The sequence below is a fragment of the Xenopus tropicalis genome, chromosome 3 (genome assembly GCF_000004195.4).
Source record: "Xenopus tropicalis strain Nigerian chromosome 3, UCB_Xtro_10.0, whole genome shotgun sequence".
Classification (NCBI taxonomy): Eukaryota; Metazoa; Chordata; class Amphibia; order Anura; family Pipidae; genus Xenopus; species Xenopus tropicalis.
The window spans coordinates 77,725,527-77,751,297 of NC_030679.2; the positions used below are offsets into that span (position 1 = coordinate 77,725,527).

A 25,771-nucleotide genomic window follows, 5' to 3' on the forward strand; every position below is an offset into this window, starting at 1 on the left:
AAGCACATGACTGTGAATCTGCTTTCCTCCACCTGTGTACAAAACACCTTCCATAGGTTATAGTACAAATTTACGCAGTAATTCATCCTATGGGAAGATGGTCATTCCAGCAAAAAATAGTTGACCGGCAAAATGAGTGTAATGCAAATGGGGCTTAGCCCCTGCGTGTTTATTCAAAAAATATTTTTTAATAAACACGTAGGGGCTAAGCCCCGCTTGCATTACACTCGTTGTGCTGGTCAACTATTTTTTGCTGGACTGTGCTGGGAGTGCCGACTCTCTGGGCTGTGAACTGAGTAAGAATTGTTGGAGGAGGTAAGGGTGTGCTGGGTGAATTTTCTTTGTAGGATGGTCATTCCGCCAGCCAAGCATGAATTATACTACCATTGTTTCTGTCCTAGGCAACTAAGCCTTGGTTGCAAGTACCAAAAAGCAGGAAATAATATAGGGATAGCCATGATGGTAAAAATGAGGAAGCAAGAAGACATAAAAATTATAATGAGACGTATCTTGTTAACTAAAGAGCAAAGGCTGCTTGAAAAGTTAGGAGATGAGTAATCAAAACACCATAAAAATATAAGAACACAATGATGGGGAAGGAGATTGAAATGAAAGTTGTAATATATATGGGGATGGATTAAGAGAGAAAGAAAGAGAGCAATAACATAATAAAGGGCATAATGATGTGAGGGGAATGTAAGAATTTAAGTAACACCAGGGGGTATATTTATTACCATTTGAGCAACCGGTTTGGAATAATCGATTACAAAAAATGCAAATTAATTCTTCATTTGAATGCTTTAATAGTAATAAATATGCCTCCGGGACACAGAGATTTCAAGTGATGTTTGTGCTTGCCAGTTTAGTACAGTACATAAGAAGGTACATGATTTCCCTAGAGTATTCCTTTTCTCTGCAGTTCCACTTCACTTCTATTTCTATATTCAATTCTTCTGACAGGGAAACTACCAAAAATGTACATGTACTGTGATTTATAAATTGCATGTAAAACCTGCATATGATCACAGAACACCCATTACAATGTACTGTACTTATACAATGTTCTTTTCCATAAGATTATACAGCAGATTTGATGTCATTCTTGTACATTTGTTTCAGATTGTGGTTGGTTGTGATGTAAGCTCCTGTGTTGACCTTCATTCAGTTATGCTTGAATATACAAAGGATGCCAGGTATTATCTTAAGTATGTTGGTCTGTATGGCTATCATTTTTTTGGGTTTTTATGTTTTTATGTTGTTCCAGAGTTTTATAAAACTGTGTATTAAAAGCAGTCTCTAAGCTTCTCAGCTGAATAAAATTGGGCAAGTTAATCAGGCCTCTCTGTCCTTCTAAATTGGGTTGAAAAAAGACCATTAAGTTCAACCCTTCCAAGTAAACCCAGCACACGCAAACCTATACTGACCTATCTATACACTCAAATACATAAACCCATACTGACCTATCTATACACTCACATACATAAACCCATACTGACCTATCTATACACTCACATACATAAACCCATACTGACCTATCTATACACTCACATACATAAACCCATACTGACCTATCTATACACTCACATACATAAACCCATACTGACCTATCTATACACTCACATACATAAACCTATACTGACCTATCTATACACTCACATACAAAAACCTATACTGGCCTATCTATACACTCAAATACATAAACCCATACTGACCTATCTATACACTCACATACATAAACCCATACTGACCTATCTATACACTCACATACATAAACCTATACTGACCTATCTATACACTCACATACATAAACCTATACTGGCCTATCTATACACTCACATACATAAACCCATACTGACCTATCTGTACACTCACATATATAAACCCATACTGACCTATCTATACACTCACATATATAAACCCATACTGACCTATCTATACACTCACATACAGACCCATACTGACCTATCTATACACTCACATACATAAACCTATACTGACCTATCTATACACTCACATACATAAACCCATACTGACCTATCTATACACTCACATACATAAACCCATACTGACCTATCTATACACTCACATACAGACCCATACTGACCTATCCATACACTCACATACATAAACCTATACTGACCTATCTATACACTCACATACATAAACCCATACTGACCTATCTATACACTCACATACATAAACCTATACTGACCTATCTATACATTCGCATACATAAACCCATACTGACCTATCTATACACTCACATACATAAACCTATACTGACCTATCTATACACTCACATACATAAACCTATACTGACCTATCTATACACTCACATACAGACCCATACTGACCTATCTATACACTCACATACATAAACCCATACTGACCTATCTATACACTCACATACATAAACCCATACTGACCTATCTAGACACTCACATACAGACCCATACTGACCTATCTATACACTCACATATAGACCCATACTGATCTATCTATACACTCACATACATAAACCCATACTGACCTATCTATACACTCACATACATAAACCTATACTGACCTATCTATACACTCACATACATAAACCTATACTGGCCTATCTATACACTCACATACATAAACCTATACTGACCTATCTATACACTCACATACATAAACCTATACTGGCCTATCTATACACTCACATACAGAGCGATACTGACCTATCTATACACTCACATACATAAACCCATACTTACCTATCTATACACTCACATACATAAACCCATACTGACCTATCTATACACTCACATACATAAACCTATACTGACCTATCTATACACTCACATACATAAACCTATACTGGCCTATCTATACACTCACATACATAAACCTATACTGACCTATCTATACACTCACATACATAAACCTATACTGGCCTATCTATACACTCACATACAGAGCGATACTGACCTATCTATACACTCACATACATAAACCCATACTTACCTATCTATACACTCACATACATAAACCCATACTGACCTATCTATACACTCACATACATAAACCTATACTGACCTATCTATACACTCACATACATAAACCTATACTGGCCTATCTATACACTCACATACAGAGCGATACTGACCTATCTATACACTCACATACATAAACCCATACTGACCTATCTATACACTCACATACATAAACCTACACTGACCTATCTATACACTCACATACATAAACCATATATACCAACATCAATACTAACTGTAGATTGTAGTATTTGTTTTTGTTATATTTGTAATGATATAGTGCCCCTTGTGATGTCGAAGCTTGGTTATTTCACCCTAATCATACTAGTCTCTTAGCTTGTGTATATTTACTTGTTTTCCCTTTTTTCTTTTCTGTAATAGAACTGATTCGTGGCAGTTGGTACAGACTCAGTGCCTTCCTTCCTCCTCAAACAGTGTTGGTTGTTCTCCATTTTTGTTTCATGAAGCCTCCATTTATAATTCTGTTAATAGCTCTGTATGGAAACGTGTTACCCTGCAACTCCCTGATTATGTTTCATCAAGGTGGGTAACATTCATTGTCATGTAATACAACTGATTACATTACAAGATGTAGGACAGGCACCTTCAGTTTAGTACATTAGAAACAATATGAAATCAGTTAAGCTTTCATTAGATAATTGGGGTCATATGAGGACATATTTTACAAAAGGTATGCCCAAACATTTGTATGTAGTAATGATTGTAATCAATAAAAATTTGACAAAATTTTAACAAAAATGTCAAAGAATTTGTAAAGCCTATGAATTTGTAGAATAAAAAAAATCATAATAAATAGTCATGATTATTGTACATTTGTGCAACTTTTCATTTGTTAGCCGTGCTATTATCATCATCATTAGCTGGCACTAATTTTGCAGGGCTCTACTACAGCACAATAATCCAGAAACAAATGCTGGTTTAAAGAAGCAGTATATCAGTTCTTTACTGGTTGATTATATATTTTTGCATTCTTAAGTGGGGGGTATTTTAATTATGTGTTGTAGCATGATGGTTTAAGATGTAAATTAGAGAATTATCTCTAACCTAAAATAGTATTGATGTATTGCATTATGCTACAGTCTGTCAGCCATTGAAGTGAGAATACACTAACATGAAACAATGGGGCCTTTTCCCACAGTGCCACTCAGTTCCGCTGGATTCAGAAAGGGGATGAGACAGAGAAGCAAAGCTGGGCAGTTGACCATGTGTATATTGGAGAAGCCTGTCCCAAGCTGTGCAGTGGCCATGGATACTGTACAACTGGAGCAATTTGCCTATGTGACGAGGGATATCAAGGTACAATTTGCTCTTTTTAGTTCTAGAGTGTGCAGTGTTGTGTGAAAGCTGTTAATGGTACCGACATGCTTGTATTTCTGTCATTATATATTATTATATTCATTGCTGCTACTTGTGGCCTGGGTAACTTTTGTTAAGAAGCCTGTCATAACTTTTGTGGCTAAACAAAAAGAAACATAATGGGCTAAAACATATTACAGTGCACCAAGAAGGGGCCTCTGGATGCAAAAGGTTTACAGTTCTGCTTTTGCTTTAATTAAAACTGAGTGACCTCCCCCCATTGCCTGTTCTATTTTGGTTAACCTGGTACCATCCCTTAATTATTTCCACAGCCATTATTAGATTCCCTCTGTGCTTGTGCTTACTGTAATTCTTAACTTTTTAACTTAATATTAATAATATTCATGTTTTAGGTGATGACTGCTCTTTGTTTAACCATGACCTACCAAGCTACATTAAAGATAATTTTGAATCTGAAAAAGTAACAGAAATAAACTGGGAAAACATCCAAGGTGGTGTAATTGGGAATGGATGTGGCCAGCTCTCGCCATACGCACATGGAGACTCCTTATATTTCAATGGGTGCCAGATAAGACAAGCCATCACAAAGCCATTGGATCTAACTAGAGCCAGGTAATACTTGCAGTTTGTGCATTAACTTCACCATTGCTCTAAACACAATTTATATGTATACAAAATACAACTATAAATTATACTGATGTGTCTAAAAGGTAATGCTTTCATATTTTATGGAGCAGGAAGACTGTATTGTGTTCAGTTTATGTGTCTTGGCTTTAAGTTCAATATTCTTGTACATAATTGTAAAAATATTTGCTTACATAGTGAATGGACTGATTTATTTACTTCACAGGCCACCCAAGCACTAAGGGAAGAAACACATGTGCATGCAATACAGTTTACAAAATATGTCTACTATGTTATAAATACATAATAAAATCAATTAACTGGTTATTCTTCATTTTTCTTATCAAAGCAAAATAATGTTCGTCCTTCAGATTGGAAGTATTGCTCAGACAGACAGCTGCAATACCAACCTCAGTGACACCAACACTGTAGATAAGGCAGTGCTGCTACAATACAGTGTTAATAATGGAATAACATGGCAAGTTATTGCACAGCACCAGCCAAAAGACTTTATTCAAGCCCAGAGGGTCTCTTACAACATTCCACTGTAAGTATCTGAGCTTTCTGCCCACCCATCAGCACATAGTCAGGAATGGCTGTACTATTAATGATCCAAACATAGAGAGCTTTGCATAAATTGTTTTAAAGGAATACTGTCACGGGAAAATTAGTTTTTTTTTCAAAACACATCAGTTAATAGAGCTTCTCCTGCAGATTCCTGCATTGAAATCCATTCTTCAAAAACACAAAGATTTTTTTCATATTTAATTTTGAAATCTCACATGGGGCTAGCCATATTCTTCATTTCCCAGGGTGCCACAATCATGTGACCTGTGCTCTGATAAACTTCAGTCAAACTTTACTTCTGAGCTGCAAGTTGGAGTGATATCACCCCCCTCCCAGCAGCCGATCAGCAGAACAATGGGAAGGTAGCAAGATAGCAGCCCCCAGTAGATATCAGAATAGCAACCAATAGTAAGAAATCCAAGTCTGACTTGGGACTCCTCAGGTTACATGGGAGTAGGAGAAACAATAGGTTACCTGAAAGCAGTTCTAATGTGTAGCGCTGGCTCCTTCTGAAAGCTCAGACTCAGGCACAATGCACTGAGTTGGCTGCCTACACACCAATATTACAGCTAAAAAGATACATTTGTTGGGTCAAGAATAAAACTTTAAGTGGTAGAGTGAATTATTTGTAAACAGTGTAATTTAGAAATAAAAAGTACACTATAAAAATCATGACAGAATCCCTTTAAGAAATAGTTCATGATGTCAAAATTAATTAAGCAAGCAACCAACCCATAATTTGGGATTTAGCTGTTGATGTAATATATATATTACAAAATGTGACTGAATACTGATGAAAATCCGAGGCCTAATTTGTTTGTTCAGTTTTTCAGAAAAATGGGAGGAAACCCAATGCAAACATACAGATAAAATGCAAACTCCTTGCAGATAGGGCCCAAGCCAGATTTAAACTTAGGATTCTGGCTCTGTAGGGCACAACACTACCCACTGAGCCACGGTGCTGCCCTGAAAATGTAATAAATACATCTAGCTTTTAATGTGACCAATACATCACCAGTATTTAATAGAACTGTATAAACTGTGCAAATTCCTGTCTTATTTGTCTGGTTTACAAAGATTCCATTCAGCCCATACTGTCAATATATGCATTGTTTAAAGCTGTAAAGTTAAGGTTCATCTACAGCCTGATTAATACCCTGTTACATTATAAATGTATAAGTAGCTTTTTTGTAGCTCTTATTCTAATGAAGCCATCACACTTTCTAACAGCTTGTTGTCCTTGTATGTATAATGGTGAACTGACAGCACTGTAAAATATTGTGGTTAGTATGTTGAACATGTTTTCACTATGGTTGCTATTCATCTTGTGGATTTTAATCACTCCACCAGTCTCATCTTCCAGCTGAGTTTACTGTACAATTACTAGTCCTGAGATACTCTCAAATATTGTGTCTGAGGACTGGTAAGGATCCTATAAATTCAGAGAGAGCAAATGTCTATGGATTTCTCATTGACTAGTATTATAAGTACTAGTATTATAAGTGTAGTATTATAAAAAATAAACAATATACATTATAAATTGATATGTATAGAATATAGTTTGTGACAAAGCAACAATGTTTTCATTAAAGGACTTGAAAACACATGATGAATAAGTGAATGCATAGGATTACAGACTACAGAAAAAAAGCTGCAAAGAAAACCTCTTTAAATGCAGTGTTATTTTGTACATTCAATAATTTATGCTTTCATGTTATTAGTAGCATCAATGTATTATGGGAAGTTTCATGGCAACTTTAGCTTTAATATGATTTCTTTTGACTCATCAGGTAAAGTATATACTTAGCATATACTCTTGCACAACATAGAGTTAAAAGTTAAAAAATAAATTTTTATTTCAAGTAAAAGCTATATTATAACCCCTTATAGATATTCTTATGTATTGGAGTTGTCTGGTATCAGCATGTATTTTCTTGAGATCCACTTTAAAAGATTTTGAAATCCTTGTCTGATTAGGCCAAATCATGTTTTAATTAAAGAATGTTTGGTTTTTAAAGTCTCGGTTTTGGTTGAGAAGGATATTATGTATTACATAATTTCTAGGCCCTATTGCTATGTCATGTCATATTTTTTTTTTTTTTTGCTGTGTCACAGGGAAGCACGAATGAAAGGAGTTTTGCTCCGCTGGTGGCAGCCACGCCACAATGGAATAGGTCATGATCAGTGGGCTTTGGATCATGTAGAAGTTGTACTGTGAGTATCTGCTACACATCATACCCTCTGTTTGCAAGCATTCAATTTCCATCACTCACCTTTCATGCCTATCAGAACATCAAAGGAAGAACACATTTCATTGCATAAACCAAGTTTGAGCATAATAAAAGATATACTGTATGATCACAATCTTCTGGTGCAAGCAGACCTGCCTCCCACCTCAGAGTATTATCCATTTCCCTGTACTACTTTTTATCCAAGGCACTGCAAATACAACATTTATTTGATACAGTCCATTATATCTGAGGTATATTTATACATACCTCACTGACTCTACTGGAGGAAGAAGGATGAAAGTCATAATTGGCTGTACTAGTCATTTTTAAAGCGACGTGCTTTCAAATATTTGCCCAATTTCCTAAAAACCTTTAGCACAAATTTAAGATAATAGAATTTTGTATATGGGAGCAGGAAGCAAATTAGACAGAATGGCATGGCTGAATTTACAAAGAGAAATGTGTCATTAGAGACAATGGTATTGCCCAGCTGTTAATCCATGGTGAATCTTCATTTCACAGCTGAGTTTAAAGGAACAGTAACACCAAATAATAAAAGAGCTTTCAAGTAATAAAAATATAATGCACTGTTGCCCTGCACTGGTAAAACTGGTGTGTTTGCTACAGTAACACTACTATAATTTATATAATAAGCTGCTGTGTAGCCATGGGGGCAGCCATTCAAGGTGGAAAAAAGGAGAAAAGGCACAGGTTATAGAGCAGATAACAGATAAGTTCTGTAGAATACAATAGTGTTTTATCTGTTATCTGCTATGTGCCTGTGCCTTTTCTCCTTTGAATGGCTGCCTCCATTGCTATGTAACCCTTTCTTGGCACATTCACTTATATATGGGCTGTATTTTCAGGAGATGTGTGTTCTTCAAAGAATATTGATACTGGGAACTGGGAACAGCGCAGTGCCTCCACCTAGTGGACACTGAGGAACACACCTCTAGGGGATTTCCACTAGGAAATAATCACACACAGCTTTTGCAGAAATGTTAAACTTTATATAACTGTTGGAGTTGGAAGTTAACACTTTATGTATAACTGATTTTCCTGCTCTGAGGAACCCATGTAGTTTATCCACCTGCTGGCACAGACAGTCTCTATAGATGCCCAATCCCCACTTGGATCCGGATAAACCACAACCCTTAGGTTAGTTCAGTCCCTTCCCCAAGAGCTCTTTAGTCCCCCCAGGTAGCGCTACCTGCCCAGAGTACCTTCCCTGTATAAAGGTGGCTGCTCCCACGTAGCAGGCAAACGAGCAATACCTGTTCACAGCAGGGGACACACACAAGAGATACCACAGAGGACTGATTCCTTCCTGGCAGCCCAGCAGACTTTTTCCTTTCAAGTCTAACACACAATATGGCTGCTCACACTGTATCTCTTTCAACTCTGGCAAACAACAGCAGGGGCTCCCTTTATAAACTGCTGGGCCCGCCCCTAGATTTTTGGCTCCAAAGCTTAGGCACACCTCTCCCAGACGTGCACTGGGGCAGCCAGCCAACCGGATCCCTCCCCAGGCTGTAGCTAGGCTGGATGAGATCACAGACTGAGAAACAGGGGACAGGGTTCTCTGATCCCCTACATTCTCCCCTTGGAAAAACCGGCAACGGCCTCGCTTGCCTTACCTCCTTACACTCAGAAACAGTACAACACTCCACAGGGTTCTCCACAGCAGTCTCCCTTTGACTCAACCCCTCATCTCCTTCAGGGGAGTCACTTTCAGATATGTGTAAGATTTTGACTTTATATAATAATAATAATATAATATTATATTAATAATAATAATATTAATCACCCCTCTTACTAGGGTTTTCGGTTCTTTTGAGAAGCAGACAAATAACCCACACCAATAAGTGTACATTAAAATGAATATATTGAGTAGCAAATCAATGGATTGTTACACTTAAATGATTAGTTAACAAAAAACAATATTTATACATTATTTACATTTACAGATTAATGACAAAATCTACATTATAGCTACCGATGAACAAAGAACATGGTGGTCTGATTCCTTGCCATGGCCTTCTCTCTCCGGTCTGTCTCACATCCTGCCCAGTCACCTCTGATCCAGTCCCCAGGTGCTCCTCCCAGGTTCCTCTCCCAGGTTGCTCTTCCCAGGTTGCTCTCCCCCGGTTCTCTCTTGACCACCGTCCAGCCCACATTTATGCACCTTTCAGCCACTGCCCCCCACATACCAACTGATCAGATGGGGGTTGATAAAAACCACACCTTGCCCCTTGTTCAGTAACTGTTGAGTTTTATGGCTTCTCGGAGACGTACTGTCCCACCATCCACAGAAAAACCCTTTGATATGGAGATTTACTTGAACAACTGGTTTATAGTAATCAGTTTAGTAATCAGTAGAGCTCCCCCCATACTCAGTGTATAACACAATAGAGCCACAAACACACATATATATATATTTATATATATCACAAATAATGGCACCCAAATACACGATTTCTTACATATGGAAGGCTCATAGTAGGACTTCTGTACTGTTGGGCCTTTGTAAGTCTTACAGTTCTGGGCCTGATGACCCTTCACATGGCACTTGTAACATTTCCCTGGAAGTCTCTTACGCCGCCGGCGTACTTTACACAATGCAGACTGGACCTGAACCTCATCAGGAACAGGGCAGTTTGGCTGTATGTGGCCTATCCTGCCACACCGGTAGCACGTTGGAGGTTTCCTCGTCTCAGTTGGGGTTTTGGCTCTCTCAGACAGTTGAGCTTTAAACGCTTCCAACTCTTTGCGAAGTCTCTTATTTTCCTCCAGCAGCTTTGCATCAGCAGGGGACTTCTCTGCATGCCCTAGGGTGGAACTCCTCCTCACCCTCACATAGGCATCAGCCTCCTCCCGCCGAACTCTCTCCATCAGAGCAACATAGCCAGGGCTTAGTGTATCCTGGTAGTAAGCTCTAATTGTCACGGCAACAGGGTCACTATTTAAAGTCCCTCTCCTCATTTGGCGAATCCTCAGGGAATCCATTTCAGAGCTTTGGATTACCCCACGACTCACCAGCAATCTCAGGCCTTGCTCCACCCGCACCAGATAGGCAGACAGGGCTTCCTTCTCTTTCTGGAAGGTAGAGTGGAAGTTGTGGAGCATCTCTGTAGTACTTGCTACAGGGCCAAACGTCACCTCTAGGACTTCTATCAGGTCGCCTGAAGTAGCATCAGGGTGACTAACTAGGTAGGATTTTACCACATCCACAGCAGGGCAGCGAAGGCTCTCAAGGATCTTCCTTCTCATGGTTGCCTCAGGGCCGGTCCAATCTCTCACGGACACCACAGTGGAGTCTCTCCAACTCTCAAATGAGTCCTCACCCGAGGGTACCGGATCTGCACCTGAAAACACTTTAAGTCTTTTAAAATTACCATTCCAGGCCAGCTGAGTCAGTTGGTCAGTCAGTAGTCATCAGACAGATCTGGCAGAACAACCTTCCATGGCCCTTCATCTCCCGCATCAATATCAGGGGGAACCCTCTCACGGTCTATATCTCTGGGGCTGTCTATAAGGACATTCAGCAGAACCCCGGCAGAATCTCGCCGTGACGCAGCCACCCTTGGGCGGAAAAATATGGGCTCCCCATCAAGGATTTCATAAATAGAATCTTCCTTTACTCTTGGCATCATGGGCCCCACAACAGCAACCTTCCGGGGGTTAAGTCCCAAAGCATTACACCACTGACGAACAGTTTGTGGGGTTTCATATGCAGCCATGCTTTCATCCAACATTCCCAGCTTCCCAATAGAATCTCAGCAGTGCCTCCAAAATGTAACCCTTTCTTGGCACATTCACTTATATATGGGCTGTATTTTCAGGAGATGTGTGTTCTTCAAAGTATATTGATACTGGGAACTGGGAACAGCGCAGTGCCTCCACCTAGTGGACACTGAGGAACACACCTCTAGGGGATTTCCACTAGGAAATAATCACACACAGCTTTTGCAGAAATGTTAAACTTTATATAACTGTTGGAGTTGGAAGTTAACACTTTATGTATAACTGGTTTTCCTGCTCTGAGGAACCCATGTAGTTTATCCACCTGCTGGCACAGACAGTCTCTATAGATGCCCAATCCCCACTTGGATCCGGATAAACCACAACCCTTAGGTTAGTTCAGTCCCTTCCCCAAGAGCTCTTTAGTCCCCCCAGGTAGCGCTACCTGCCCAGAGTACCTTCCCTGTATAAAGGTGGCTGCTCCCATGTAGCAGGCAAACGAGCAATACCTGTTCACAGCAGGGGACACACACAAGAGATACCACAGAGGACTGATTCCTTCCTGGCAGCCCAGCAGACTTTTTCCTTTCAAGTCTAACACACAATATGGCTGCTCACACTGTATCTCTTTCAACTCTGGCAAACAACAACAGGGGCTCCCTTTATAAACTGCTGGGCCCGCCCCTAGATTTTTGGCTCCAAAGCTTAGGCACACCTCTCCCAGACGTGCACTGGGGCAGCCAGCCAACCGGATCCCTCCCCAGGCTGTAGCTAGGCTGGATGAGATCACAGACTGAGAAACAGGGGACAGGGTTCTCTGATCCCCTACAGCTACATAGCAGCTTATTTATATAAATTATAGTAGACTTTCTGAAGTAAACACACAGCTTTTACCAGTGCAGGGCAGCAGCACATTATATTTTAGTTACTTTTATACACTTTTATTTTTTGGTGTTACTGTTCCTTTAAGGCTGATGCCACATGCGTATTTTCTAATTCTCTCAGCGGCTGAAAAACGCCTGATATCATCATCCATAGAAATAACTTCAAAAGACTTGAAGCAAACCACACAATGCGGAAATACGCTAGAAAACGCCTTAGCACGGCGTTGGCCGAAATAAGCCAGTATTTGCACAGAAAGCTATTCCTATGTATACACAAAGGCAGCTGCCAGACCTAGCTGAAATACGCAGCGTTTTTTACTATGTTGCACTATTAGCACCATGGAAACCATGGATTTGCTACGTCACCAGTACTAGGCTGAAAAACGCCATAGTCAGGGGCTGTGTGGCTTGTGCGGCGTTTTTAGGCTGAGAAAAAACGCAGCGTAAAAACGCCACGTGTGGCATCAGCCTTAATCCAGGGAGCATTAGTTTGGCTGCTGAACATCAATCTTTTCATTTAGAAATGCAGGGCCTATTCATGGTGCATTCTATAGCAACCCTGTTTTTTTTATTTTTTTAAACCAAAGCTCCTCCTTTCTAAATATGAGACTATGCAGTCGTATCCTGTGGCGATCATAGTTTACCTATGACTCCACGTGCAATTTGCTTTTAAAAACTGCTTGCAGCCAATCACAGGGTTCATAATGTTCATAACATTTTAACTGTTGTTTAACTCAAAGACAAATTATGTCAAACCTTTAATATGATTTCCAACCAAAAATAATTAAGTGAAAAAAAAATGTTCTCTTTTGGGAAAATACAAGTCCGATGCATTGGATGCATTAATGTGCACATTGTGGCAACATGTGTTATTTTGATTCCAGCAGAGTTTTGCAGTTTTATAACACTCTTCTTAGTCAAATTTCATGCACAGCCCTCTTTAGGTCTGGGGTAGGGCTAGGCCATTCCAGAACACAGAGCAATACTGACCTTCCTACTGCTATCCCATAGTTCAGTCGGCAGTTATTTTGAATCAGTGATACACTGAAAGTTAACATTTTTTAGCCCCAATATATAAGGTGCAGTTAGCAAAGCGCAATTTAGAGTGCAATGGCCATGTCTTTTTCCTTACAATACAGCACTTTTTCCCAAATTTCCAGTGTCATTTAAATATAATGAATTCAAAATGCACTGTTTCTGAAATTATCAAGTTACTCTTCATTATCTCCCTTTAAAATATAATATAAGGTACATATAATGTAAATACAAATGAATAAAAAATTCTGTATTGTTTCTAAAATAATTAAGTTACTCTTCACTGCCCCTCCCCCACAGGAATCTGTCTCTCTACACGCAAGCCTTATTTCTGTCAGTTATTTTGAAAGTTAGCTCTGATGCGTTGTCTATGGAAAGGGAGCACACACCATTAGACCTGTCAACCAAATCTTACTTGGACTCCTGCACATAGAGAGAAACATTGCTTATGAATGTTGTAGAGTTTATTACCTGCTAAGTATATTCTAGAAGATTATTGGCTAAGAAATCTGCCTTAGTTAGAATTTAGGAGTTTATTTATTTTGCCCTCATTTATCTGCAATGTGTTTTTTCAGTTCTTTTCTGTCTTTCTGGATATGAAGGGTATCCATAATTTTTTAGATTGTAATGTTTTTTATTTTCCCACTGTTGTTACTTGATAGAGAAGCAGTAATCCTATCAGTGCCACAATTTGTATCCCCTTAAATATTGACTGAAACATTTTTTTCTTGAAACTGTGTCTGTCAAAACAGCCCACGTGCCATTAGCCTTAGAACTCTGTACCAACCCTCCACTTCCTTGTTTATCAAGGGAAATTGTTACATTGTTAAATTGTTTAATTAATAGGCTAACACTAGTTTACTCCGTTTTATACATCCAAGCACTATCTGCTGGGCAGAGGCCAGACTCTCCATGCGGTGCATATATAAGGTCCTTTTAGATGCTATCACTATATGTCCATACGCACTTGTAAATTGCTGGAACTGCCTGTCTGTATCATTTGCACACCATCCCTTTCCTCAGCTTCCCTTTACACTCCCTTGTCTGCTGCACAACAAAACCACGCAATGTTTGCATGCGCATCTGGAAACCATTACTGAAGCAAGATGTTGTAGACTAAGAGGAAATGTTAATGGATTCTAATCTGACAGAATATAAATAAACCTGTGTGGATATATATTATCTGACAAATCTGATGTAAATGGTTTCTACGTCGTATGCCAATAAAGGGAATTCAGACAGTTCTAATAATTTACTGCTTTGATTTGTAAAACCCCCAACTGTTTAGACATGGTTGTTTGAGTGTGCTTAAAGTCCTTCTGTATAAAATATTGCCATGAACGAAATGAGAGACCCCAAGCCTCACTGACAGACATCTGTACCATTTCCATATTTCATTGATGTTCAGGCCTCCTTCATTCTGTATTTGTTCTGCTGTGAGCAAATCTTGCATGGCATCAGTTGCAGGTACTGTTGCATAAATCTCAAAAGTAATGTCTCCAATTTCTGTTTTTATAAGAGATGAAAGATCGTTTATTGCCTCGTATAAACCTCATCCGTCTTTTATGAGTAATCACAGTGCTGCATGCGTAGAAAGCAATATTCTAACCTATATTGTATTTCATTATTTGCTTTCATTGGTTCGACATTAGCGTAAGGTAAGTACTACATTTATGAATCTTTTCCATCTGCAGCAGCATGTTAGGGAACATGATCTCATACAAAAAAGCATAGTAAGCCATCTTTACAAATCTGGCTACAATACAGATAAGTAGTGTTAATCTTTCATATAAAGTGGATTCTACCTCTCTCAGTTCCTTTCTGCATCTTCTCATTTTTTAGTGGACTGGTTATAAAGTAGAGTGAAATTATATTTGCCACAACAATGAGTGTAAAACATAGTAAAATCAATGACCTATTTATTAAACTGTGTGTTTTCCTTATTCTTTATATGTATTGCCATATTAATGGCTTTGACAGAGTAATTTACCATACACGAAAAGTGCACTATTTGTGATCACTAGTAATGGAGTTTCTAGAGAATAACCTTTACCAAAGAAATCTGTGTCATTTTTTTACTATTCAAATACACAGGAAACACATGTTGTGCCTATACGTTGTTACCACCTTCCTATCTCGGCTATCTGCCTCCCCTATTAATAACATCTGTATACGGCCGGTAACAGAACAGCAAATCTTAAGTGCTTCAGTCAAAAATGCGCTTTACATCTATACCAACTGCACAAATAGTAAAGCAGTATATTTTTTCCCTCTCTCCTGTCTGTATATCTATTTGCTATTCATTCTTTATGTTTTCCACCCAGCTTTTATATTCAGATTTTTGTAAATGTGTCATAATTTGGAGGGTTTCTGAACCCTTTCCCAAAAGTTCCTACTATATGGATGTGGTTTGCTTGATAATGATTGAATTGGTTACATGTTCAATGCTCAAAGTTTGTCTCTTTTATTGAAACAGGTTTTTATTGTGCCAGCTCTGATTTTTTTTATGCGTCTGTTTCTTGCAAATTCCATGGTTGATACTTCATGTATTGTGTGTATCTGCTAATTACTACTATCTATCCAAACCAATTCCCAAATGTTATTTGCAAATTCCTGTTACATTATACTACAGAAATGTGATAATATTTAGTCAGCATGGTTTCTCATGGTTAACATAGAACTTCAGTGTAATTATTGCTTGTTCTGTAATTTTTAAACAATTACATGTTTTCTCCTGTGCTTGATGTCTGCATTAAAATTGGTCTCACAAAAAAATTCAAATAATTTCTTCTGTTATTTATTTAGCACACGCAAACAAAATTACATGATGAATTTTTCAAGACAACATGGGCTCAGGCATTTCTACAACAGAAGGCGAAGGTCTCTGAGACGATACCCATGAAGCAGTGATATGTGTGTAATTCCTTCTCTCATCATGTGATGTGTCACTTTTCATTCAATCTACCAAAACAGTGCAGCCGCTCTCCAACTCTCCTGCAATTGGCTTAAATAACCAAGAACCTCTTTTAAGACTGGACATAGCCCATTTCTCACACTGTGAACTAATGAGAAGTGACTTATATTTTCTCATCAGTAACTGTTAAAATGTTAATGTGTCCGTGAAATATGTGATCTGTTGTAATATCAGTTTAATTGGCAGTATTGGAATAAAGCAATGTGTTCTATAAGGAGGTGAACATTGTTAAGCACAAGGACTTCAAATATTGCTGAGAAATGTATAAGCGCAGCATTAATGGAATTAAATGTTTTTTCTTCTCTTGACACAGATATTTAAGTGCCCTGTATCTCATGTATGTATCATATTTTATAAGATTAAATTATCACGGTTTGTCTTTTATGTAGTCTCAGCTCAGATGTGAGTTGATGACATAGCGTACACTTGTGTGTATTTTCTGCGTGTCTTTTGGCCTGTCGAATGTACAAGCTGGTATCAACTTTAATTTAAGTATATGTACCTGAAAGAGAAGAACAGGTCAAAATTGTTTCTGAGCCTGTGTTTACCACTCGGACATGCTCATTTATGGGCAGTGTTGGAACTGGGAATAGGAGTTTGTAAACTAAAAGTTTATGATAATTTTTGCAAATACTCAAACAACCATCCTTCTCAATAACAGTCTACTTGTGTTTGAGGGACAATAAGCTGACAGTAACTGCCAATGTGTGGTGTCTGTGGCACTGAAGTGATTTGTAACCAGTGGATGTTTCATTGTGTTCCATTTGTGTTTTGTTTTTTTATTGCAGGTCATTGTACTTTCTGCTTACGTAACTCCACCAGCAAAAGTAACATGGCCAATGTTTCTCTATATCAGACATCATGCTAATAAAGAGAACCCTGATTTATGTCAGTGATTATCTTACAGAAAGCCTCATGTATTTTTTTAACATATTTGAATGCAATAGCTGTGTTTAGAATGTTATGTATCCTTCTGTATCATGGACCACACTTTGTATATACCATTACTAAGTACAAAATACTGGAGATAGCAGCCTTCTCATTATTCTACTTTAATACCTGTTCTTATGACATTTCTGCAGAAATAAACTGTTCTGAATGTTTGTTGCTGGGTTTTTTTCATTTTACATCCCAGTAATAATAAGGCAGAGATAAACAGGAGTGCAAAAATCCATCATTTGGCTGAACACCAATTCCCCCCACAAAAGTTTTAGCTAATTAGCGAACTGAACCCAGCCTCTTAGTTGCATATTAAAATTTTAGAAAAAATGTAATATTGTTTATATTGTGAACAAATAATTGTTGCTTTTAATTGTTTCAATATTAAGCTAAACACAGGTGGTTTTTTGAGTTATTTTCTCGATTTGAGTTTTTTAGCGCTAAAACTCACAATTCGAGTTATGGTTCAAAAACTTGAATGTCTGGTATTTATTAAGTGCAAATAATCCAAAAACCTGAATGTAAAACTTTGCCATCTAAAAGCTTGCGAGTTTTTATAGAAGTCAATGGGAGTTGTCCTAGGTAAAGTTTGTAAACGTTTTTTATTCAAACGGGTTTTCCTTATTAATAAATAAGCGAGCATTTAATATGTGAGTTTATTCGATTTATAAAATAAAACTTAAATTCACAAACTTGAAAATTGATAAATAAGCCCAGTAGAATTCATCCAAATCGAAATCCTGCAAAATATGCTGGGCTTCAGTGCATCCCTGCTGATAAGTGTATGGCAGATGGAATATGCCAGATATAAAAGATATGTTTAAGAACAAGAAAATGTTTGTAGCGAAAGGTTCCAGCAGATAAGAAATGCACATGGCAAAGGGACAAAAATACAAATGGCTTTTGGTTATACAGAAGTGAAGGAAATAAACAGCTTTTTGTGTTACAAAAATATATGGGTATATAATGGGTTTAAAACTTCAGCTACAGAGTGCTTTAGGGTGAAGACACACGGAGCAACTAGTAGCAGCTACTTTTTCACAGATACTAAACCCAAGAAAATACCCTGCCATAGACAATAATGAGAATTGCCTCTGCCTAGTAAATGTGTATATAGCTGGGGTGCTTTTTCTGAGTGTGATCTTCTCTGCAGACATGGCCATTTTATGGTACTTACCTGCAAACATGGACTTCTGGTACTTCTTGCAGCTACTTACAAAATAGGAACCATGTAATTCACAATCCAGGAACACATTTAAAGTCTCATGCTACATTGCACTTGGCTCAGAATACAAGCAGTGCAAATATTGGCAGAGTTGAGTGGTTTACATCTCAATTTATTTTATAGCAGAAACTATGTCACCAGCTAATTAAAAGCAAACATACAATCCTACCACTTCTGCCACAGGATGAAAAGTTAGTCCCCTTTGGAAACCAGGCATGGAAGACAAGAAACAAGGTGGTAACAAAGACAAATGTTAGCCACTGGCCCACATTTGAGCAGCTCATTTGGTAAACGGGAGCGCTTAAAGTAATACTGTTATGATTTTTATGGTGTACTTTTTATTTCTAAATTACACTGTTTACATAGAAAATAATTCACTCTACAATTTAAAATTTTATTCTTGAACCAACAAATGTATTTTTGTTGTTGTTATAATATTGGTGTATAGGCAGCCATCTCAGTGCATTGTGCCTGAGTCTGAGCTTTCAGAAGGAGCCAGTGCTACACATTAGAACTGCTTTCAGTTAACCTATTGTTTCTGCTACTCCCATGTAACTGGAGGAGTCCCAAGCCAGACTTGGATTTCTTACTATTGAGTGTTATTCTGATATTTACTGGGAGCTGCTACCTTGCTCCCTTCCCATTGTTCTGATGATCAACTGCTGGGAAGGGGGTAATATCACTTCAACTTGCAGCTCAGCAGTAAAGTGTGACTGAAGTTTATCAGAGCCCTGGGAAATGAAGAATATGGCTGAACCTTCTTCAAGAGAAAACAGATCTATGTAATTACACAGTGCCAAGGAAAACACAATAGAAAAAACACAACAAATAAATTAAGCACTAATTTGCACAAACAGTCCCTGTACCAGAATCTCCTCATTGAAGGTGACATTTTATCCCTTAATACACAGTATAAGCAATACAAACAAGCATCTTTTTCTAGCCAGTTGGATTATAGTCAGTAAAACGAGCAGGATTGTAAAGCTGCAGCGGGGTCATATATGTCCCCTTATGACTTTATTTTTGCAAACACACCATAACAAATAGTATGACCATCTTTTTGTAATGGAGTATTTTTGCAATCATAATCAGTGGCTAAAGCATCAGTGGCTTAAGTACCAGCTGCCCAACATCCCCGCCACACCTCCCAACTGTCTGCACCTGAGGCATATGAGCCACAATGTTGGTGGCCAAATCGGCAAAGATCCACTTGTTTGGCAATGTTTAAACCCCCACCAACTATGATGTCTTTGGTTAGTAACAGTATACTGCTCTATAAATACATAATGATGATGTGTCAGTACCATTTTATTGCTTTACATGCATATGCTACTATGTACAGTACTTTACCAGTTTGAAAATAGATTATGGCCACTAGATGGCACTCTGTGATTGGATAAAGATTCTAATTTAGGTTCTATATTCTAGTTTGTATTTTTAAAACTGTAATTTAGTGACAGTAACATTGACTAATTCAAACAGGGGCTTTTAGGGCTCAGGAAAGTGAGAATTCAAAAGCAACAGGGTGTCCTAATGCAGCATATTATTATTATTTTTTATATCAATTTACGCAGCGCTTTACAGAATAGAGGGGTACAAACGACAGAACAGTTAACATGTACATATAAACAATTTACAAAAATGGTTTGTAGTTACATTGGATCAGGATCGGAGACACTAGGGGGAGGGCCCTGCGCACAAGAGCTTACATTCTAAAAGGGAGGGCTGAGACATAATATACATTATCCTGTTGGTCCTTTGTCCTGTGCCCATCACTATTGGTCCTCTTGTTCCCATAAAAACTGCTATGTAATCTTATAAACTATTAACAAACAATGATCCTCATCAAATAATCTGTTATAATAAACTAATAGTTGTGTAAGTGAACAGGTACAGATGTGAATTTTCCTGATGCAAAACATTGAGAATTGGAACTTTTGAGACCAAGCCCATATAAAGACCAAGCTAAAGCAGGTGGCACATGTGCATTCGGAAAATTAGGGACCTACTTTTAAAAGCTTTAAACATAATTTTTCATATTTTTGGACAGATTATGTCAAGGATCATGTTTCCTAGATATATATATATATGTATATATATATATATATATATATATATATATAGAAAGTAAAATCATCAATAATAAAGTATACATCTGACTAGCTAGTGAATGTTGAAATCCCATTACACTACATTGATATGGAGATCAATAAATGTATTACTGCATGCAAAGGTTGGGCAGACAGAAATTGTAGAAATGGCAATCACACACTTGAAGTCATGGCGCTAGAGGCAGCAGTGCGCCATTCTTTACTAACTTCAGAGTATTATATCCATTTCCCTGGTGTAACCAATAAACCTCAATTATTAATTATCCAAGCCTCTGCCTGCACACATACACAGAGGAGCCACAAGAGAAACTCCCTCATAATAGTTACACTTTAGAAACATCCCCTGAAGCACACCTAAGACACATAACCAGCATTAAAATGCAACATACATTGCCATATTAACACCATGTACAGTTATAAAACTGTATAATGAATGTTGCCATACCTTCCATACCAATTCCTTTGCCACCTAATTGGTTCCAATGACTTTAATGGGAGGTGGTCTATAATTTGTGTCCTGTGCAATTGTTGCACAAAAATATTTTATTTATCAAATAAGCCTTATAAAAAATCAGTTTTACAGCACTTTTTACATTCCATAGATACTATAACTAGATACTATAAATAGAACTATAGATGTACAGCAGTTACCTCAAGCTCAATAAAGGGGAATGAAAGCCTTGATATTGTATACACAAATTTTCCAAAATTTTGAAGTCAAACCTGTGCCTTTGCATAACAAGGACATCAACCAAAGTTTCCATTCTAAAAGCCTTCTTTATAGGATTGGGAGTTCGCCATTGTGTTGACTCCAGGTATGGGATCTGTTATCCAGAAATCTGAGAATTATAGGAAGATCCTCCCCCATAGACTCCATTTTAAGCAAATAATTCAAAACTTTAAGACATATTTCCTTTTCCTCTGTAATAATAAAACAGTACCTTGTACTTGATCCCAACTAAGATATGATTAAGATATGATTAATCCTTACTGGAAGCAAAACAATCCTTATATTAGACATTTATGTTTAAATGAATTTGTAGCAGACTACTGTGCAGGTATTGTGATCCAAATTACAGAAGAATTCTGGATAACAGGTCCCATACCTATACTGGCTTTTGTTCTCCTTTAATATGTCAACAGACAATTAAAGAAGAATTTGGTAAGGTAACAAAATTGTATTTCACATTTATGAACACATAAGGTACAAATGAAACCTGAGGTAATGCTGCCATGTAAAATGGCTCTGCATCCACTCCTAACCAGCACAAAATAATTACTACTAATCTTGTGTGCAGAAAACACGACCCTGCATCTGTTTGGCAGCCAAAACAACTCTCCACTTGAAAAAAGTCCAGTCCAAACATGTTATGTATGTGGCCAAAAGAGTTGAAATTTTTTGAATAGGTGTCATGAAAGGGGTGGGACATGCACTTCCGCCTCCAGACTTCATTATTTATACAGAAATTGGAAATAGTATGGTTGGTGCATGGTAAAGTTCAGCCCAAAACCACCCACAAATGCTGTGTGGATGTTGGCCGAAACCCGATGTTATTGCTGATGTGCCGCCCGCACATCAGTAATAAAAAGGTCTGCAAGATTAAAATAAAAACTGACTACACAATAATCTCTCAGGTGCAAGATACCATGTGGGATTCACCTGCCCAGTGCAGGTATGGGATCCGCTGTCCAGAAGCCCATTATCCAAACAGCTTGTGCCCTATCCTAACTAAACTGCATGAATCCACATGTATATATATTTTTATTTATATGTATGTATACAAACGGGTCAATACAAAAATAAATACAAAGTACAGTTACATTAAAGATTAAGGGCAAAGTCAGACCTGGCATACGGTTCACTTCTCTCTGCCTGCGTTTTGAAGGCTGGCCGACAGAAGCAGATTCACTTTCATCCGCAGCTCTGTGTAGCCGCACTGACAGGCACAGCAGTGGCATACGTCCCGTGTGGCATTAGCCTTAGGCTAACGCCACTAAGTATGGCACTAGCCTTATGTAAACACAGCCTGTAGCTCCACTGGCAGGCCTGATGTTGGCCTGTGTGGAGCTATGCGGAGCTGAAATTGGCATGAAAATACATACAATATATTCAGGTTTTCGTGCCACACAGGCCAAGCTCTGTTTCACATTGCCAGAGCACATGCAATTATTCTGCCAATATGCACTTCATGTGGAGCACTATTGAGATAACACCTAACAGGTAATGCGTGATTCATATAGTTGGATATTGATTTTCTGAATGACTAAAGCAATGTGAGAATGTGGTTGATAAAATGAAATTCAGGTATGGGAAGTGATAAAGTTTTACATGAATATTGGCAGAATTATTGCATGAGCTGATGATTATGTGCCACGTTCATATGTTTGTACAAGAGGGAAGGAAAAAGCACATTACATTTTATCGTAGGCACAGTTTGTGTGAATAAGGGTAAGGCCACACTCAGATTGTCTGCTTCACTCCACAGGTGGTTTTTATAGAGGCAGAGGAAAGCAGATACAAGCAGTGGCATTTCCACATCCCCCAGGGTAACATAAATGTTATTGCACTCTCTGCACTAGCAGACATGAATTTATGTTCACTGCTGCCTGAGGTAAAGTTTCACCCTGCCAACAAAGAGCTCATACCAGCATGAAAACATTAATGTATTCATGCCAATTTCTGCTCTGTGTAGCGCCACACGGGCCAACATCGTAGCTCAATGGAGCTACAGGGGTGTGCGTATAAGACTGGATATGCTTTCCTCTATAAAAATGCCTGCAGAGGAAAGCAGACAATCCGCTTAGTGTTCCCCTGCCCTTATTCACACAAACTGTGCCTCCCTTCCCTTTTGTACAAACATATGAACGTGGAACATAATCATCAGCTGAGAACAAACTCTGGGAGCTCAGTCATCCTTTGTCGGATCTCATGCAATAATTCTGCCAATATGCGTGTAAAACTTTATCACTTCCCATACCTGTATTTCACTTTATCAATCATGTTCCTTTAGTCATTCAGTAAATCAACATCCAACTATATGAATCATGCGTAATTGTCAGGTGTTATCTCAATTGTGCTCCACATGAATGATGTGCTTGCTCTGTTAGTCCATATATCAGTATTTTAGTGCATAAAATATGCAGCCAAAAATTGATAGCCTTTTTTATGTATGTGTGTGTAGTTAAAGATGAATCAGCACTCTCTATTGTGAAAAACTCTTGATTTACTTTACATGATGAAACACAATATAATCCAACGTTTTGGTCCCACCTGGGGACCTTTCTCAAGGATGTTTTAAAAAAGGATGGTTAAATACTTAGAGGTGGACACAACTTTCCCTTTTGCTAGTTTATACAAGAGCAGTGGCCAGCTACATGTTGCAGCTCCCACCCTTCAAAGCTACAGTCAGGTGATCCCAGTGGGCACCCATATTGGGGTTTCAAAGGAAAAGTAAAAACTAAGTAAGCTTTATAAGACAGGTCTATGTAAATACAGCCATAAGCACATACAGAAATTCTGCACTGAGTCCTCTATCAAAAGAAACACAGGATTTCTTGTGTCCTTTTTTGGGAACATATTCTTTGGTATCTTCCTCATTCAGGTTTGGGGCTGCAGTCTGCTCAGTTCTCTCCTCCCTCTATCTCCCCCTTCCCTTCTCCTGCTCTCTCCTCCCATAAGAATGCATAAGATCTCACTTCCCCCACTGTTAGGAATGTGTGATCTGAGCTTCCAACGGCTATAACTGCAGCAGAAAGCTACCAAGACCAAGCTAAAATGGCAGCTGCTATCAGAGGGGGCTTCTATGGCTCTTTACTCAGGTATGGTAAAGCTTTCTGCTGAATAAATATAGCGGACTTAGTGGCACTAATGTGGCAAATCTATTGGCAGTAAAATGCCAGAATAACTTTCCTTCTCCTTTAACCTTGAAAGCAAGCACGTTGCAAGTAAAACTCATTCCCTCTGTTAAGTCTATATTGAAGCAGTAAAATTCTTAATAAAACAAATAAAAGTGAGTGTAGGACTGGCCAGGCCAGGAATGACTTTTACATAGATGGCCAGATAGCATATATTGCAATATATTAACAAACAAACCCTGTTTTGCTTAAAGGGGAGGGTATTTTATGGTTCTTCCAGTTGGCAAGTGTCTCCTACAATTGTTGCACTGTGTCTCCTACAATTGTTGCAACCTCACTATATTGATATGTAAACAGGAGAGGGCTGAATAGAAAAATAAGTAAAAGTAAAAAGTTACAATGACAATAAAACTGTAGCCTCACAGAGCAATAGTTTCTGGCTGCTGGGGTCAGTGACCCCATTTGAAATAATTTGAAGTAAATAATAAAGACCAATTGAAAAGTTGCTCAGAAATGGCCATTCTATAACACACTAAAAGTTAACTTAAAGGTGGACTAACCCGTTAGTGCTTAAAAAACATGAGTGTGCCATTTAATCCTGTGGGTTCACAAGCCCATTTAACACTATGGGTCATTGTATGCTCTGGGTCTCTGTGCCATTTCATGCTGGGAGGCACTGCCCTTGTACATTTTCTACAGTGATTTTGGTGGCACACGTGAGGTTAATTCTGAGATGAGATTTCTATAGCGACCAACATATATAAAAACATGCAACTACACAATAATAAAAACTATAAAGTTGTTAATTTGTTGTTGGACATTTAAACGTATTTGAGAGATATAATTTCATTACCTCAACAGGTTTAACAACCCCAAAGAAGAGAACTCTAAAATTATCACTTACGTAAAGACCTTTTAACTAAAAGTCTGCCATTAACATGAGCTGCCAAAAATAATTTTAAGAAAATAACCCTTATTCCTTCCTCAACTTACACTATCTGTTTGTCAGAATGACACAGCTACACTACAATGACTCGTACCGGCACTGCAGATGTCACACTCAGAGTGGGAGGTCCTCATCTAACGCCCTCAAGCTAACCTTTAGCTCGACTGCAATGCATTGTGGGTTTGGTAGTTCTTTCCATTGACAAACCTTCCTCGTTACGTCGGCTAGGAACTACATTCCCCAATGAATCTAGGAAGAGGACTGGAAGCTACACAGGC

The 25,771-nt window shown here is 38.3% G+C and overlaps 1 protein-coding gene across 5 annotated transcripts in view; it reads left to right on the forward strand.

The window, feature by feature from the left end:
* reln (reelin) overlaps positions 1–17,521 on the forward strand; it is a 258,716-nt gene extending 241,195 nt beyond the window's left edge. Inside the window, exons 58-65 of one of the 5 annotated variants that reach the window (XM_031897689.1) lie at positions 1,120–1,205; positions 3,405–3,566; positions 4,183–4,340; positions 4,754–4,973; positions 5,335–5,532; positions 7,668–7,766; positions 15,096–15,101; positions 16,249–17,521. In XM_031897689.1, the coding sequence (XP_031753549.1) occupies positions 1,120–1,205; positions 3,405–3,566; positions 4,183–4,340; positions 4,754–4,973; positions 5,335–5,532; positions 7,668–7,766; positions 15,096–15,101; positions 16,249–16,345 (1,026 nt within the window). In that variant the 3' untranslated portion in view covers positions 16,346–17,521. 5 annotated transcript variants of the gene reach the window in all.
* The last annotated feature ends 8,250 nt before the right edge of the window (positions 17,522–25,771 follow it).